The following is a 13,371-nucleotide window of genomic DNA, read 5'->3' as shown; positions in this document are numbered from 1 at the left end:
TGGCATATAGGACAGTGATTTCTACACCATTAAACACAGATTGTTTTACCCAATTCATTTCAGTTTATAGGGCTCTGCACTGCATGTGGCAGAAAAGATCAGGTATGTAAGAATCACGGTTTACAAGAATATTCATGACTGTTGTATTCATATATGTTGTTTATATGCAACGACTAAGATGACTCCATTAAATGTAACCTGATTTGACTTCTTCACCTCAGTGATAGAGGTAATACTGAAACAGGCAAAAGCCTAACTGTAGCAGTAGTGAAGCTTCCAGTACGTGAAAGCATACTGACATGTGTCTGCGGAGAGCACAAGTAACCGCACCATCAAAAAAAACATAATTATCTTGGGATGTCTGGTAGCCAAGTTGCATGTGAGGTTTAACCTAGTCTCACACTGGATAAAAGGTCTGGATGAAACCATTATCGTTCTGGTATAGGGGGTAAAACATTTCTTGAAGCCCATCACAATTGTCTTGGGTGGTGCTAAGCCCAGAATGCAACAGTGCAGCTCAGAGGTTGTTGTCCTCGCATCAGGGACTTTGAAAACCACTTGAATGCTGACTAAAATAGTGGGCCAATGGCAGGCTTCTTCCAGCAGCTTACTTCCTGTGGGTCAGACTAGGCTGAACCAAAGCAGTACGCTGTGGGCCAGAAAACCAAAACAATTAGCTGAAAGACACTGCAATGCTGAAACTGAGAGGAACTACATAATAATTGATTTTTAAATAAAATAAACTGATGAATTAATAATTAAATCATCATTTTGCAGCCCTACAATTACATTGTATTGCTATTAACAGTTAATTGTTTTTATCCTTTTGTCAGATACAGGATTTCATTATATTTAGGTAATCTGCAATATAAATACAAATAGTTAATAGATTTTGGATACATTTAAAAGAATTGTTTAATCTGTATGTAGGGGTGTCTTGATGCCAAAAGACATGTACAACTTATCTCCAATGGCCCACTTCCAATCCCTCAAGGAACTGTTGTGGCAAGCTATTCGCCCCACATAAGCTGAGTCTCTATCTTGTGCTTTCTAATAAAGGCAAGATGCCAGAAATATGTACAGGCATACATAAAAAAATCTGCATTTTATTTGTGAAGAGTGAATTTGTACTCATGAATCTATTTGTAACACTGTCATTCAGGTGCCATGAATGTGTTTTAAAGTGCCATTTAAGTTACAGTTGTTTGCTATAGTAAATCTATTCATGATCGTCAATGCTATTAGAAAAAGACATTTGAAAACTAGTGTTGGGTAGATGCTTCGCTCAGTCTCCTCTGTCAAGGAGAAATCAATCACTCAGTCCCTGGAGGAACACCAGCTGGCATTTGAACTGATTGTGCCATTTGGCCTTGTGTGGAGATTGACTATGCTTTTCCTCATTCCTGTCTTTCAATCTTTAAATTAATTCCCTGTGTTTACAGAAGATTTCTGTCCAAGGGGAACAAACAAATGATGGCTTCGCCCAGCTGGGCCAAGCAAACTTGTATCTATTTTTTCATCATTGGAGGTTTTACACTGATTGGGATGAGATTTGGCAGTGTTGTTGGTTCTCGTAAAGAAAGGGCAAGAAGAATAAAGTGCATACACTGTGTATAACTGTGGTAATGGAGATTTAAATGGTCCAGTCTTTCTCTGTGAGCGTATAACAAACTTTCTTGTAGTGTTGCTGGAAAGTTTTGGTGAAACATACACAGGAACACGGAACGATAAATCACCATATAGCATGTGTCCTAGTGCCTGTGTGTGTTCATCAGTCTCTTTCTTGTGGCCTGGAGAGTCCTTTGTTGCCTGCACTGGGCTAATTCATGAACAAACTCAATGTGGTATAAATAGCATTAAAAGTTGAGGGTTTTTTGTGTTTTTTTTTATTAGAGGTGTAGATGTTGTAGACATTACTGAGCAGAGAATGCAATTAAATGAGGTACAAAACTCAATAGGTAGGAAAAAGAAGACAGTGGTTGAGGGAAACGGGTTTGTCACACTCTAGCTTTCATCTGTCTGCGAAGCTCTCTGCGGGCTTTATTAACAGCACTGTCACCAGCACAGATGCAGTGTGATTACTTTTTTCATGGTACTGTAGGTATGCAGGCCGCCAGGAGGTCAATCACATCAATTAACAGACGTCCATCCTGCGCTGTTTAGAGATGCCCTGTTGATGTGCTGAGTGGAAGCTGTACACCTCCCCTGCTGAGGATGCTGGCTTCCTGTTGTTAAAGCCACTGAGAAATGGCTTTATGAGTTTTGTCGCAAAGGGAGAAGCCAGTTACAGCTCACTGGTGAGCAGTACAGTAGGCAAACCCTTTCACTGTACAAGCAAAAGCACAAAGAGGATGAAAGAGAGACACAAACTGCGTGCTTTTATTGATCACCGATAATGTGTACTGCTACGTGAGATACAGACAGCTTACCTCAGTCTCACTCTGTTAAGACGGCTGATTTCAGTCTGCACAGCCTTTGTACGCAGCTGATGAGGAAGTCTGTTGCTAGGACACCAAGTCCTATTGAATGAATAATGTGAAATAAATTCCTTTTGACTGGCTACTTCCTGCATTCATTTTATTTTATTTACTTGTCATGTGTTGGTGACAAAACAGAAAGACTTTGTTGCATATTAATAAAACATGAAACAGATGTATTACAAGGTTTCTCGTGGAGGCTCATTTGTGTCTCAATCCATGGTTAGGCTAGATAAACACTGCATTGTTAGCAGAGTAGTAATTACATGGTGCAGGAATACATCATTTTAAAAATACAACATATTTGACAATAATTGGTGTGACATTATCTATATTTGTGTGTGTACACTGAGGATACATGTGCTGGACAGATTACATTTCTGTTTTTCTGTTAAAGCTGTCTGACACTGACAGATGGTAAAGCATGGCACACACCTGTACCCAGACTGCACCAGATGGGGAAGTTGTTGGTGGAAAATGTATGGGAAAGGGCAGGCACTCTCAAAACATACTGTCTATCAGTGTCTGTGGTGGGCGTACTTCAACCAATCAGGTCAACGAATCATGTAACATATTCAAACTCTTACTGAAGCCAGTCGGGGGAACAGCGTATTGAAGAAAACCTCTCCAGTTCTGACAAAACTTTCTTTTTTTTCTCATCGAAAGCAGGATAACAGGTATAACTAATAACAGTGGCTGAATCCCATTAAGTAAATCAGTGACTGAGCATGGCTTACCTAAATGGTCAAATGTCTAAAGTCAAAATGTCTATTAATGTTAAAGGGTTAAATACCAACCATGTGGATTTCCTCTATATAACCAGTGCCATGTTCCAACTCTGTAAACTCTTGCCAACTAATCTGCACTCTCTTCCCCTCAGGAGTACACCATCGATGTCTTCTTCCGTCAGAGCTGGAGGGACGAGAGGCTGAAGTTTGACGGACCTATGCAAGTTTTACCCCTCAACAACCTCCTGGCCAGTAAGATCTGGACTCCTGATACCTTTTTCCACAACGGAAAGAAATCTGTGGCCCACAACATGACGACTCCTAACAAACTGCTACGACTAGTCGACAATGGTACACTTCTCTACACAATGAGGTGAGCCACTTATGAAATTCCTCCCCAGTCAATGCTGACATTTTGTTGTGTTGAATATTGTACTTTAACTAGACTAAGAGTCTTAGCATGCTAATATTTGCTAATAAGGACTAAACCCGGCTGAGGCTGGCAGGCATCAGTGTTCCATACATGTAAAAATGAATTTCTAACACAGACTTTTCCATCTGAATAGACTTCACTGAATCACCATGGTCACTGACCAAATCAGAAGCTTTTAGCAGCGGAGCTCCTCACTGTCAGCTCAGCTGTGATTCACAGTATGTTACTGCCTGGTTAAAAGCTTGGTGAGAGGCCGAACACCACAGAAACAATAATGATGTTATACGGTGCAAATAGTTGGCTGGGGGGCCATTAACCTTATAAACAGTGCTTGTATAAGCCTAGCTGTGTACTGAAATTAACACAAGAGCTTGAACTACAGTTCAACTTAAGTTACTATTGAAATTATGGCAGCCAGAAGGAACAGTGCCAAACGTAGCAATGTAACAAAGGGTGACGTGTTGAACATGGATAGTTCAGAAAGAAAGTCAACAAACTACACAGTCAATGAAAATGAGATTTTGACCTGCTGATGGTGCTGGATTTAAAGTCAGGATGACCAAAGTTCATCCTGAATACCTGCAGCAAAATATAATGGCAATTCATCCAATAGTTGTTGAGACACTTAAAACCACATGTCAGTGTCATGGTGGTGCGAGATGAACAGTCAAGGGATTAAAATAAAGTTGTGGGGAGCTGATCAAAGGTAGGCATTGTGTGGATGTTAATGTAAATTGCGTCAACTACCATGACAGTCACTCTCAGTTATCATTATTTACAGTACATTTTTTTTTAATAATCATTTAATCATTGAATCTGTCAATCAGCCTTCCCTTCAGCTTTGCATCAAAGCCATGAATCACTTAAAAAAGAAATATTTTTATGATGCTCGTCCACAAGGTCAGTATTGATTTCCAAGGGTGAAAATGAAGTAGTGAAAGAATTTTATTTTGTAGTCCCACATGAGTAGATTTGATGCAGCTGCAGTTCTGCCAAGGCCAAAAAGACATCTGAGCTCAAATGGAGTATTACAAATTCTGTCGTGTTTACACAACTGAGTAAATGTGTGGTAAGATGATGAAGAAGTATGATGAAGCAAAGTATGATAAACCATCTCTCACCACATTTGTATTCATGTTCAAGCTACCAATTCAAACTTAATTTCTGGAGGTATTACATTTGCAGTGGGGTTTATTCAAAACCTGTGGTTTATTCATGCTATTAAAAGTCTTCTTTCTGGCCATTTCTATTTTAACTAACAGCAGGACAATGTCATAAGAAATCCCATGGTTAATATGCATTGTGTTTTTTATTGAGTATTAGAGCAAAAAAGTCTTCAAATCATGGGCTACCTTACCTTCATAATGGAGCATTGGCTGTTTAGTTGAAGGGGATCTAAATGACTAAACTTTGGCTGTATTGTTAGAAGCACTGGAATGGAGAGACTGATAACTTAAATTTGCCTGAGCACACTTGACAGGTATTAGGCTTTAGAAAATAAATCCATCTGTTCTTAAAGAAAGTTTAGTCTGAAGTACATTACAGTGGTACCTTGTGTTGATTTACACTTAAATCCCTTTAATCAGCACGTCTACAGCATCTGAGCTGACAAATGCTGCGAAGGCCTCCGCTCTGCAGGATTGCGTCATTATTTTGAATTGAGGGAGCTGGTATTGTCTGCCTGTGCTGCTGCAGTCTCGTTTTTGTGTGTGAGAGCGTTTATCACTCACTCTCAGTTCACCTCAATTTAACTCAAACTCTATGTGGCTACTAAAGCAATTATGTTTCCCTGATAGAGAATATTAAAATTTTAAATGTACTCATCAAAGGCAGTGGTGTATATTTGTGGTTCAAACTTGCAATAATTTATTTATTTATTTGTATTTATTTATTTTTAAATCCCTGAATTGGACTTCACAGCTTATGAATCACCAAAAACAAATACAACTGTGCAGCCATATTTGGGGATATCCATTCAGAGTGAAAAGTTTTTTTAAATCAGGATCCACTGGAGCAATGATGTACGACTAAACACTCACTGCTGTGCAAGTACAGTTGGTGCAATGCTACCTTAAAGTACAGACTTATAAAAAACTGTTGGATTTAGAACGTATGTTATATTTAGTATATACGAAAATAAATAAATAAATACTATCTGTACTGTATAATCCACACAATATCTTGCCTTTTAGCCATGCTCGTGGCATAGCAGGTGCCAATGTTGGTCAGTATACCACTTTGGTCCAGAATGAAAAATCTCAGCAATTATTGGATGGATGGCTGTGACATTTTGTATAGACATTCATGGTCCCCAGAATGAATCTTACAGACTTTGGTGATCCCCTCACTTTTCATCCAGCAGCACCAACTGAACACCAACACTTGGTTTTTAGCTCAATGTTTCAGCAATTATTCCAGAAATTACTACGAAATTTGGTAAAGACATTCATGTCCTCCTCAGGATTAATTCAAATAATTAGCTTATCCCGTAACTTTATATCTAGCATCACCATAAGGTCAAAACTACTGAGCTGTACTTTGTGTATAGTGCTCAGTAGCGAATGTTAGGTAGGATGATAAACATGGTAAAAAACGATCCCTGCTAAAAATAAGCTAGCTAGCATTGACACTGAGCACGCTTAAAAGCATAGCCTCACAGGCCACTAGCAGTGGTGTAGACTCTTGGTCTTGCTATATACTTAATGTGAACTTTTTCCATTGCACAAAGACAACTTGCTTTGTTGTCTTTGATCAAGGTAATTCTTATTCTGTCATCTGTAATCTTTTATTTTATTTGACTTATTTATTTTATGTTTTGGTTTAGTTTCTGTCAGAATTGTCCGAACAGCTAAGGAATGAGATGAATTTCGTCGATTATTTGCTGGTTTAAGTGCTGTATAATATGCAGCGTCCATTGCTCACATTTGATTGATGTTGTATTGCATTCATTGTCGTAGTTACTGAGCCACTTATCTGTAATGAGGCAGCACCAGAGAGCAGCCAAGAGGGTGTAATAAAAAGGATCACAGAGTTGTTGCAAGTGCAAAACAAGGAGCTAATTAGGAACAATAAGTTTGTCTGTAGAAGTGGCCCATAATAGTAGTTTTAATACTGGGGCTGCAACAAACTTCATAAATGGAACATGCAACATGAACCCGTGTTGACAATGGTGAGACCAAATGAATCTACTCATGAAACTACGTATCATATACACGTATACACGTATACACGTATACACGTTTACATGTAAAATCTGTACACGCTACCAGGGAATACAACAAATAAAATAAAAAAATACAAGCATGAAACTGTAGAAAGGATCAAGTTATATTCACAGCTGACATATGAGAATTACACATAACTACATTTACTTGCTCAGATGTTCCTATCCTGGTTGCTCAAATAACCCAATTTTGGATTGATGCATGGACTATAAATGTTGTAATTGAGTTACAATAACCCAGTTTGTGGTCCATTTTATGAGTAACTCAGTCCACTGTAGGACAGTTTTATGGGTTGCTGTTTTGTTTGAACTCAGCAAATGTAATCCCCATGATGATTAAACATGTATGAGTGAGATAATATGCACCATTTCCCTATTTACTTACAGAGTGCGTTTCGTGGCTCGGCCCATCTGACCAAATGAAATAAACTCTGGTGCTCTCTGGAGATTTTTTCTTTGTTGTCAGTCAGCCGAGCACTCATTAGCACTGGTGGCTATATGAGGGAGGAGAGAGTGCAATGTCTGCCCTCCCTCCCGTTTTTCTTCAAATATACAGACTGTGGATTTAAAATGACTTGAGTACTCTGATACGCAAGCGGTCACTGTGTCGTGTAAAAAACAATACATTGATTTTCTTCTTTAAAGTGCACTCTGTGTTTTGTGTCTTGTGATGTAGGTATGATGTATTTGTAACAGCCGCCTCATACATACTGCAGTCTGACCAGTGAGGTATTGTCTCTCCCCCGTCTCTCCCCGTCTCTCTCTGCCCCCCACTCAGGTTGACCATTCATGCCGAGTGCCCCATGCACCTTGAGGATTTCCCGATGGATGCGCATGCCTGTCCCCTGAAATTTGGAAGTTGTAAGTCAGTCCAGATGGTCACAACAAAACAGAGTTTTATATAAAATTGCACTGCTATAAAAAGTGCCAGTTGTTCTCTGCAGGTGTTAGCAACTGGACAAACATCAGAAGACTCAAACTTCACTCACCACTATAGATATGATACAATGGGATAACTGTCATAAGTGTTGTTTCTTTTAGCAACCTAGCAAAAGGAGTCAACTACTGGCTTGAAGGGAGAGTTCCCTTGATAAATTCCTTGCAGTGTGGTGCTTTGGGCTAAAAGCTAACATGCTTACAAAGACAATAGTAACATACGGATGCAGGTAATGTTTGCCATGCTAGCCATCTTAATGTAGCATGTTAGCATGCGAACAATTGATAATTGCTGACTGTAAACACAAAGTACACCTGAGGCTGATTGTAATGTCATCAGTTTTACAGAAGTATTGGACAAATACAATTTTTGACCTTAAAAGAAAACTTAAAGTAATCACAAAATACATCATCTGCACCATGAAAGTGTTTACCAAATCTGTTCTACAGTGTGGACAGATATGAGAATAACATAAAAAAGATGCCTTGTTGATTCCTAATCCATATTTTCTACTGTTTATTTCCTTTTTCCCTTTTACCCAGATGCCTACACCAATAACGAGGTGATCTATCTGTGGACCCAGGGAGATGAGAGGTCCGTTGCTGTTGCAGAGGATGGCTCCAGGCTGAACCAGTATGACCTACTGGGACACGTTATTGGCAAAGAAACCATCAGCTCCAGCACAGGTACACTACATGCCAGCCCAGACAGCAAATTTGACAGATGTTGCGGACACACCGAATATTTTGATGGAGGATACTGCAAGCAGTTAAACAAAATTAGTGGGATGAAACTCCTACCTTTGAAACATAAACTCTTATTAGGTTTTCTGCATAACATTTGAAGTAAATTAAATCGCCATCCTACTTTTCTGTTGACATACACTGGCACTCTTTTGTGTGTTTTCGTAAAGTAACAGTCTGCACTTTTCTTCAGTTTCTGTCATTTTGGATTCAGCTTGAATTATTTTGGTCCAGAGAGAAAATGATGACTGACTCGGTTTGGGGGGGGAACTATTCAGCATATTTACAAAGATAATATGAAGAGGTGTGCCAGAGGTGAAAGTCTTATTCCCATTCTGTTTTTGAGCTATATCCCAGAGTCAACTTGAATAAGCATTAAATAAAACAAAATCTGCCAGCCCATAGTGTTGATTACATATTCATTTGATGGTCAAAACTGTTGCCGAAACCTTTTATCAGTCACACACAATCAAATCAGTTTCTCTTTATTTCCCCACTGGGAGACTTAAAGCTTATGGTAGCACTTTAACATAAAGGGAAAAAATAACAAGGCAAGGGCTGGGTACTGATACACGCTGAAACAAGACAATTCACAGCAATTACATGCTAATATTATATTTAGAGTTCAACCACCTCAGACGAAGTGCTATTATAATAGTTATAATTTACCAGAAATTGTAAGTTGCCATGTAATTTTTATAGAAGCAAATAACATCAGCATAGCATTTTCAACATCAATCACCAGCTTTAGGTAACAGTGCAAGAAGACTGGATGAAGTGCAGATGTTCTGATTACTGCAAAGCTATAGATAAAAGGTTGCTTCAGTGGGGCAGTTGGTAATTACTGAAAGAGTGCATAGCTTACGACTGAGCCACAGTGGCTTTCCATTTTGAGGGATTTAACCTCTGCAGTGGAGCCGTTTGCTCTCAGGAGGTGAGCTACTGAGTTGCAGAGATCTGTCAGACTTCACTTGTGTTTGGAGACTAAACCGCTATGAAACCTCTTTGTTGCATGGCACTGTTTTCCTAGGAAACAAAAAGTGTGTGGAAAGCTGTTGAAATAATAGCACACATAGAACTCCACAGAGGATACTTTCCTTGAGCCCATCTTTATTGTTGTTCTGTTCAGTGGTTTAACCTTAAGTCAAGTAAATTGCAGAGGTATTTTGAACTAAAGTCTGGAAATAAGTGCAAAAATCCAAGGTGGAGTCAACATGATTGCTTTCATAAACTAGTTCAGCTTGTGGATGTGGAAATCTATTTTTTTTTTTCAAACTTTAAGTCTAATGGACTACAGTGAGCTGAGGGAATGGAAGGATTTGAGCCAGTTCAGCTCTGGTTAGACTCTGCTCAGAAAAAAAAGGGGGGGGGGACACCTCGGGGAATGAGAGGCTGTTTTTCTCATATCTTTGCAACACAGATTACAGACATGGCAATGAGAGCTGGTGCTTAGGGGAACTGTGAATTTGTCCATTTGCTGCCGTCAGTGACAAAATCTAAGCTGATGGAAATGTTGAATATCATGGGTTGGAATGACGCAGGCAGATGTTCCTCACACCTCTGTATTTAAAGGAATACTCCACTGAAAATCTATAATTTGAGATTTAAAAGGTCCAAAAATGGCTGCAAACTACAACTTCCCTGCTATACCACTACATTCTACACACTGGTCCTTTGAAGGCTTGGCATTAGCTTGACAGGTGGCTCTGATTACCGTGTCCTTAATGTACTGTTGTAGCCAGGGTTTTGAAAGGACAGTTTCCAAGTTCATTTTCATATGTGAAGGATGGTCATTTAAAGGCTCACATTTGTGCTGTGTACAGTTTTCAGGGGCTCTATTCATTCTGGCCTAACATATTATTTTCTTATTTTCCTATGGCACTAAGCTGATGAACAGGAACAGCTAAATGTGGCAGTTTACTTTAAAACGTATTTCATGTATCACTTTTTATGCAGTATAGCCACTATGCCCAAACTGGGGTAAAAGGGAAAAAATGGGTACGTAGATGGAGGTTGAATGTCTGAAGGGCTATGGGACTATAATAAGTTTGTGAAACAGTGCAATATAGCAATGATACTGCCAAAATTAAAGTCAGAAAGACTTTAATTTTAGTATATAATATATATATATATGTCAAACCGGCACCCGGGGTATAAAAAGTACCAGGTATCAAATCAGAAGATAAGCATATCGTGCTAGTCCTACTATTTTTTGTTTTGTTTTGAGCGCTATATTTTACGCCAGCATTGTAACTCTCTGACTATGATGATATTCAGAGAGATTTGTTGAAATTTTGAAAGGAGTGACTTTATGCAACCTCATTTTCAAGACCTTTCTCAAGTTCCTTTTTTCGATTAACATTTGGCCCTCAACTCAAGGTTTCCTCTGACACACAACTGCCAAATAGTCTTCTAGTATGTGAGGAATAGCACAGGTGCTGCATTACCATGACCCTCTAACTCCTTCCACAGAAACAACAATTGTATCATCAAATCTGCACAACACATTGGAGTCAGTGATGCCATCTGTCATTTAATTTGTTTCTGCGCTTTAAAATTCCTCTTCTGTGCTTTTCTATACACATCCTCCTAGTCCTAGTTTAAACTGAAGTGAAATTGAGGTCAGCTTTGTGACTTTATTTACACAAAGTGCACATCACAAGCTCTTTGGAATATTTCTAAACACATGACATCTTTTAACTGACATTTTTTTGGATCATCTAAGGGATTGAAGACAATCCTATGAGCTACTTTGATGAAGCGTACATGTTAATGTTCTAACTTTAATAAATGTTACTTTGAATATTTCAGCTTGTGTTGCTCCCAACTGGGCATTGCTGTATTAATAATTATAACCCTGTGTGTCTCTCTATGTTTCTCTCCTCTCCCTCAGGAGAATATGTAGTGATGACAACATATTTCCATTTGAAAAGGAAAATTGGCTATTTTGTGATTCAAACCTACCTCCCGTGCATCATGACTGTCATACTGTCTCAAGTCTCCTTCTGGCTAAACCGAGAATCAGTTCCTGCTCGCACTGTATTCGGTGAGTGGCATCTTGTGTTTTTAATCCAACTCAAAGAAATGCACTGAATGATTAATTGAATGGTTTAGATAATTTGCTTTTTGAGGTATGAGGTAAGAGCAAAAAAAATGTTCAGAGGTGCATTTGTTCACATCATCAGATGATTCAGCAAACTGCATAACAAGTAGAGGGTTTAAAAAAGGTTCCCCTTGAAAAGTTCTAATTAACATAACGCATGAAACATAGCTTAGGTGCATTTAGGTGCACATAGGCATGAATGAGTAATTTATTTTTTCCAAAGCTTTTATCACAGTATTGACTTTCTCCTACCTCTGTAACTGCAAACACTAATTAATCAAAGATAAGTCAAAGCAAAGTTGGAAAGTATAAAATTGGAAAAGGGTGGCAGGTGATGGACGAGGTGTTGCCGCTCTTGAAGAGGATGTTCGGCTGCTTTGTCAACTCTATAAACAGCCAGCCGGGTCTGAAGTGTTATTACTCACTGGGCTCGAGGTAATTTAGAAAGAACCAGACACATCAAGTCTAAAAACAGAGATAATCCCACCAAAGCTACCATGGACTCTTAGTAAGGGTCAAATCACACGTTTGCACTCGTGGAACAGTTAGGTTTTAATGTAAATGGCAGAGGATCACATCAGTTTAGTCACTGTTAATAAAGAAGCCATGCTTTTATAAGAATATCTTACAGTAAATAAATAACAAAATGTTAATAGATACTTAAAAAGGTGGAAGCTGCATACACTTGGCCGTGTTATCCTCAATTTGTACTGTGAATAATAATAATAATAGACTCAATTTGTCCGTCTAGCACTGTCCATGTTAAGAACATTGTGTCTGCTTAGATCATCACACTCTCAAAGATGACTTGTAATTTGCCCGCCTTCCTTCAATTGTTGTCATGTTGCATAATCTATGAAAGTGCCCCTTAACCTGTTTTTGTTGAATAATTAGCATTTTGATTAGGTAATGAAGCACACGTCATGTACATCACATAGCACACACTGTACACTGTATGTTGAATAGGATGCCAAACAAGAGGCAGTTATTACCATGTTGGTGAGGAAATAAAAATTGGTACGGCTACCTGTTTTCATTGATTCTTCGGAATAATAACAGCTCCTTCAGTTCCACACACACACACACACACACACACACACACACACACACACACACACACACAGTCAAGATAATTTTTCTTTGAGCAGACATCTAAAAATCATTTCGATCACACAAGAAATTCAATTTTTAGAGAACAATTTCCTTCACATGAGGAGAGGAGCTGTAATCAGTGTCATTTCTCAGTGGAATGATTTAAACACTGTCTGTGAAGGACACAGTCTCCAGCAGCGTTCACATATATTTGTATTTTTTGTTTACGCAGTTGCATTGATCAGCTGAATTAGCCATCTTTCTACTGTGTTCTTAGCCGGTATAGGTCATCAGCAGCTAAATTTCTATTAGTTTCTCAGTTTCTACTCCCTGGTAGGATGCCAGGTTGTATTCTGTAGACATGATTAAATACTTTTTGGGGGGGTTATCAGGTTTTATGTCATATCAAGATTTAATGACCTGTATTTTACTTAAGGACATCCTCATTAATATTACAAGCATCTCTATGTCCTCGAATTATCCCCCAATTTATCAGTAGTTTTTTTCTTAAATATTGTGCTAATAAAGACTATTTCCACTCTGTTAGGAGATAAATAGAAACATAGCACGCAGTTCAAATGTTGAAATATAGTCAAGTTATGCAAAATGCAGCACCAGAAATTAAATCATAAATA

At 38.6% G+C, this 13,371-nt stretch overlaps 1 protein-coding gene across 3 annotated transcripts in view; it reads left to right on the top strand.

Annotated features, from left to right (window-relative positions):
• Positions 1 to 13,371, top strand: part of gabra3 (gamma-aminobutyric acid type A receptor subunit alpha3) — an 85,412-nt gene that overhangs the window by 58,139 nt on the left and 13,902 nt on the right. For all 3 annotated transcript variants that reach the window (XM_051401944.1, XM_051401946.1, XM_051401945.1), the window contains exons 5-8: positions 3,358 to 3,578; positions 7,640 to 7,722; positions 8,341 to 8,484; positions 11,435 to 11,587. In XM_051401944.1, the coding sequence (XP_051257904.1) occupies positions 3,358 to 3,578; positions 7,640 to 7,722; positions 8,341 to 8,484; positions 11,435 to 11,587 (601 nt within the window). The remainder of the gene's footprint in view (positions 1 to 3,357; positions 3,579 to 7,639; positions 7,723 to 8,340; positions 8,485 to 11,434; positions 11,588 to 13,371) is intronic.

This window comes from Dicentrarchus labrax, unplaced genomic scaffold, assembly GCF_905237075.1.
Source record: "Dicentrarchus labrax unplaced genomic scaffold, dlabrax2021, whole genome shotgun sequence".
Taxonomy (NCBI): Eukaryota; Metazoa; Chordata; class Actinopteri; family Moronidae; genus Dicentrarchus; species Dicentrarchus labrax.
This window is presented reverse-complemented; position numbering and strand designations above follow the sequence as displayed.